This window comes from Dermacentor silvarum, chromosome 9 (genome assembly GCF_013339745.2).
Source record: "Dermacentor silvarum isolate Dsil-2018 chromosome 9, BIME_Dsil_1.4, whole genome shotgun sequence".
NCBI lineage: Eukaryota > Metazoa > Arthropoda > Arachnida > Ixodida > Ixodidae > Dermacentor > Dermacentor silvarum.
Window position 1 is genome coordinate 105,476,636 of NC_051162.1, and position 6,000 is coordinate 105,482,635.

Genomic DNA, 6,000 nt, shown 5'->3' on the forward strand with positions numbered 1-6,000 from the left:
GTAGCCGCAAGTGACAATTAATTGGGTGTTTGTCTAACGCCGTCAATTTGTAGCATTGGCTTTGTCATTTTGAACTGAGGTTCACTGTTTATAATATCTATATAATTACTCATCTTGGTCTTTTTTTTTGGTCAATTACAGAGTACCTCTTTATGAGCTACAGCCCCGCCCTGTTAGCCACTTCCAGTGTGGCTGCAGCTGTACATGGACTCAGAGGACCACTTTATACAACACGTGCCCAGGACCAACTCATGTCCACACTGGAAAGGATCACACACGTCCGGATGGTGAGTGTAGTGCTGGATTTGAAGCATCTGAACCAAATATAAAGAATCAGACAGATTTGCTCACTCGTTTTACTAATCTCACCTCTAACCAATGATTATGTTTTCATGATGTGCGATGATCGTTACATACGAAGGACCATAGGATGAGCAATGGAATATGGAAAATGTTAGATGTAACTTGAGACAGGACGATGGATGGATGGTTAAATGGTATCAGCTGATGCAGGACAGGTAATTCCAATTGGCCGGGCGAAATGTGGGATATAAATTGGCTTATGGTAGTGGCGATGAAGTTAAGCTCTATAACATAATTCTGCTAAACTATATTTTGCACATTGTCTGTCGAAATGGAGCTACACTCTAATATTCAACTTCATTTTCCTACTAACCAGTCACGATGTTGGTATTTGCTTGTGTTCGATTTTTATGGCTTTAGGAGTCTATTTTGCAGTAGTGTTGCAGCCACAAGCATCAAAGAATAATAATAGCCCAGTTGGGTATCGCATAAGCAAATGCAATTAGATATATTGCAGTGAGAGGGAGAAGGGAAGGCATATTATATATACCCCTGAAACAGGGGCGTGCATTTTAGTAATGATATAAAACGGATACAATGAAAATGCTTCTCACAAAATATGTGTGTTCACTGTACTGTGCATTAAAACACCAGAAAGAAATTTCAATGCAGACCGCTATTTTCAGCTTCGTTGCATATTACAGAGTATAGTACTGACAAAAGCACAATATTGCAATCAGTACTTCTAGCGTTCAGTGTATATGCTTGTTAAGTTTTAGCATTCTGTTACTGTCCTACTCCGACTACCCCTACCAAGTGTAGCAGCAGAGTAGTAACGGTATGTTCAGATGTTTTGTATCCCCTTTGTGTAAAAGTAATTCACTCATTAATTCAAATAAAACTGATGTTGAAGAAGCAATAAACGTGAGTTCACACATGTTTATTTTCATTGCATAATTTATAGTAGTGTCATTAGAGAGTCTTAGATCTGCCAGATTTCTGTATCAACCTAGATGCTTCATGCACTAAGGATTGTTATAATTATATTATATGCTTATGCATTATGATACACTAATCCATTGCTTTTTGCAGTGGCTGTGTTACACTAAACCGAGTGGTTTACTCTACAGCCAGGCATGGCGAAAAGACTCGAGTAACCATATTATTCGCACACTGTATTCTATACTTCTTATTTATTACGTTTCGTACAGTAACAAAGCAACCATTTTGACTTTCTCAGTTTGCAATTCTTTGGAGCTTCAAAATTTGTGTGCCTTAGTTCATTAATTAGCGACCTAATAATTTTCATATCCTTTCGCAGGTGGACATCCGGCGTTGTGTCCTTGAAATTGAGACACTGATGGCAACCAGTGTGGCTGCCTTTCAGCAGCAGCAGTCATGTGGTAAGGGCGGCAGTGCAGCATTGATGTCGTACGCGACCAGCAAAAACAATGCGCTTGTAGCGCCCTCCAACGCCGACCCCAGCTCCTGTCAACCAAACACGCCGACGGATGTTCAGGACATCAGCTTCTAAAAGACGGATCCTCCTGTAGTTCCTTGCTGTTTGTGCGTTAATGTGTGTCTGTTGTGTGTCTGTTTTGACTTGTTCTTGTTACATTCTATGTCTTACGATTTAGGAGTGTTCTTGAGACAGTGTGTTGTGCCGACCTTTTGCCTTTTGCAAGCTTTTTGCCTTTTCTATTGCTTATTTTTGAAGGATTGACTTTGCGCCAAAGTTATTGATACATTTACAGTCTTCCAAATCCCACCGCCTTCAGTTAGCAATGTCTTTTTCTACACACAAGCTGTTCAGAAGTCAGGAGGCATTGAAACTCCCTTTAAGGGGGGACTAGCAGTTGATGCACACAGTGCTCAAAACTACTCATTTTCTTTTCGTCCTTGCAAATCCTGTTTTCCTTTTTCTTCACGTTCTTATGACAAGGGTTGAGCAGGAGATGTACGTCATCCGCAGAACCATCTGTGCTCACTTGCTACTGCTCATGTTTTATGCAGGTTTTGAAAAAACATGTTTGCTTCTTAATTATCTCTTCTGATTTGGAGTTCACATCTCACGTTATGTCTTCCAGACTTATGCATCTTCAAGTGCTAGATTTTTGCACTTTGTATCACTAGTGTTTTCATTAAAAAAACAAAAAAAAACAGACATCCACCATATTTTAGGTGCGTTGGAAGTCCTAGGAATGTAAAGTACATCCCTTGTTGTTCTGCGTGAAAAAAATATATATTTCTAGTGTTCAGTGCTACCATATTATAATGTGTGCACATGAGTGAGTGTGTGTGTTTGTGTGTGTGAAGCTACACAGTTCGTTACCTGGCAGAACTGCGAAACCAAATCAGTGCTAATTTGGCACCATGCATATTATACATATCAGACATAGTTATTATGGTCTTTATACACTGGTGCTGATAACGTTCACTTACTAGTCCATGGCTTTTTGCCAGCAGTTTTTCGTCTTTTATTGACAGATCTCGCGAGATTACATAGAGGGCCATTTTTTATTTGTAGCCAACTGCCTCTTTTGTATCTTGCCGTTATGAATGTTCGTGTTGCTAGGCATAGTTTCATAAAGGCTTATGTGCACTTGAATATGATGAATCTATTTTTGAACCGGTGCTGAATGAATTTATTCTGTATTTTAACAAAACGGCCTCCAATTTGAATAGGAAGCCTTGTTTAGGAACATTTCATCCAACAAAGTAAAACAGAAGGCAGTGTAACACCAATTGAAATTTATATATTGTATTCTGCAATTTATATATTGTATTCTGCACGAGACTGCCTGCTGCGCTGGGTAGCTTGTTGCCTAGGCTGTGTCTTAATATATTCTACTTGTGTTTTTTTTTGTGTGTGTGCAACAGTGTTCAGTTGTCCTATTTTTATGTGTGTGTTGAAGCATTCTACACCATAATTTATTAAGTTAGCACTGCACCAAAAGTCAAGATGGTCCAGGTGTGTCTAGTCCCTTTCTTTTTTCTCTTTGTTCAACAGATATTTCTTACACTAAAACACAAAAAAATATAGTTCCTGAATGTCTACATCTCCAAGCATATTTCTCACCTCGGTACCAAGCTGGTGCCACTTGACATAGCGCAACATACACATAAGTCACTGCCATTCTCACCTTTTGCACGTCTTGATTTCTTGCTTTTTTTTTCTTCCTCTGTCTATTTCATATTATTTTTGTTCCCATTTTGATGATTGAATAATGTCCACCGTGCCGAGCATCACGAAAACTCAACTATACTCAGGTGCCCATCAGGACCACTGTGTGGCTTCTATATTTCTCAGAAAACTCTGTAGCATTTCATTGCTACATGCTGCTTGAACCACTTACAATGGCCTACCTGGTCTGCCACAGCCATAGAAGTAGGTTGGAGAAGCATTAAAAAGCCCAAGTAAGCTGGAATGCTAGCTCACCGAAATCCCCGTATTCAACTCAATAAAATGCGCTTGTGAAGGCCCTGCCTTCAAATGCGTGGCACATGCAAAGTGCTGCCATTTTGACAATAAGAGCAATACTGGATTTTATGCTTGTGTGTTATATCTCAACCAAAGCTCAGAGAGCTACCACCTGTTTACAAAGCAGGTGCTGATATCTTCAGCCCTTTATTTTGAGAACCACAGAAGCAGACCCTCTATTGCAAGTGTTGAAAAAGCAAAAATATTATTTAGCAAGCTGTTTATTGCTTGTGTTTTTCTGGTTTGTAATTTTGTGACACTTAAAGTTTGATAAAATAAGCTTTTTTCCTTGACAAATAAAAGTTGACATATTTATCATCTTTTTGACCTAGGGGATGAAGGAACATCCTCTGTTTGCACATTTGAAGAGTTAATATCATACTCATGACCATCCTTGTTCTTTCTTCGTTCTTTCTCGTGTGAATACCATAAGTCACGTGTGGAGATCATCTTTTCTTCTTTAATGGATATCCACATATGGTGTTGCATTTCGTTAATTGTTCCTGTAATGTTCATAGTGTGTGTACCTCATTAATTGCACTCTCGAAATGCAGACATATTGTTTACGGTTGAAACATCCATGAGCATCAAGTTGATGCATTGTTCAAAGCATATCTTATTGTTCCACATGTACTGTTTACGCCACTGTTTCCACCATGTTTCCGAGCCCACTGCCAAAGAACGAAAACATTCCACTTATGGATTGTTACTACATATATTGTGTTTGTCTTCTATGTTTGACAAGGTTTAATGAAGACTTTATAGTAATGTTTCAATATCTCTGTGCTAAAACATTCAAAGCACCCTTGGTAGACATGTGTGATATGCATATGCAAGAAGTCTGTGATATTTCTAGCAAATAGCGCCAGTAGACTGTGATAGTTAACAGTGCACTTACAAACATAGTTAAGCATGTACACCACGGAGTCATTCAGTACTTCTCTTTGTTGTGAAATTCCCACCCAGATTTATTTCAATGTTGCTTTTAAATCGTCAACCAACTCCTTGTGGTTGGTTCTAAACTCGAAAAGCTGCCAAAATGCAGGTTTTTTCACGCTGTCCTCACCATTTAGGTACACTTTGTTCTAGCTAAATGTATGGTAAATGTAACAACCAATCTCAAATTATTTATTGGACACTAATTAATTTGCCTTATTCTGTCAAATCACAGGAAGATATTTCATGTGATTTGAATTCCAGGTTTATGTTCCGCTATATATTTGGTGCCACCAAACCTTATGTGCTGCAGCACTCAAATAAAATACTTTGATCAGCAATATGGCTTTGATCAGGTGCGTGAGAATTGATGTGTAAACGTGGCTATTTTATGGGCACGTTTTCCCAATCCAGTGGAAACTGATATTGATGCAAGATCATGGTAACCCTCCTTAGATATACCTTAATTGGATTCCAACTTCTGCACTGAATACACATTTGAATGACCTTACGAATAAAACAGGATGTCAATGTCACAAATTGTATTGACCATTTGACCAAGTTTGTTATTTAACACTGTATTATACAATGGTTGCCTGACAAAACACATCCCACAAGTTACCCTTAGATGTGCAAAATTTCAATAAGCGCTGGAAGTTATGTTGATGTTCTGCTGAATCTTCATGCACAATTGCATGAGACATAGCATGTGATTGATATCCACATGCAGTCAACAGCAGTTGGATAAAAGTCTCAAAGCATTTAGCCATGTCATTGCTTTATTTTTTTTTCTGCGTGGCACTTGTAAAGGAATTTCATGACTTCTAAAGGTACTGAAGGGCTCTCTCACTGGAATGCATTATTCTTGTACTTGATGCCGGGGATGCTGTAGTAAGCATCCAAGAAATGCAGTACGCAGCCGTTTATCTATCATTCACTTGTATAAAAACAGCTCCGGTGTGTTTGTATGAAACTTGTGTGTTTCTTAGAGTGAATTCTAGTGTTCATTTCTATGCATTACGAAACAATGTAATAAAGTCATTACATTGAAAAATTTACTTGTGGAGTCACCATGGTGCCTTTTGTATTTCTCTGCAAGTAATACGCATGGTGTGCAAGAACTAGCACCCAGCAGTCATGTACATGCTGTTGCAAGTTGCTGTTAGTCTAGTGCCACATTGAAGACCGAACAGCCAGAGTCCAATAATCAAACACAAGTTAATCGAATCAGTTTATCACCTGAACCTATAGCGTGAAGTAGTCCAGAGGATTAAGTGTTC

The 6,000-nt window shown here is 38.7% G+C and overlaps 1 protein-coding gene across 1 annotated transcript in view; it reads left to right on the top strand.

Annotated features, from left to right (window-relative positions):
* Window positions 1-5,778, top strand: part of LOC119463999 (G1/S-specific cyclin-D3-like) — a 51,325-nt gene extending 45,547 nt beyond the window's left edge. Inside the window, exons 4-5 of the mRNA XM_037724818.2 lie at window positions 142-287; window positions 1,625-5,778. Coding sequence (XP_037580746.1) covers window positions 142-287; window positions 1,625-1,837 — 359 coding nt within the window. The 3' untranslated portion in view covers window positions 1,838-5,778. The remainder of the gene's footprint in view (window positions 1-141; window positions 288-1,624) is intronic.
* Window positions 5,779-6,000: the final 222 nt, after the last annotated feature.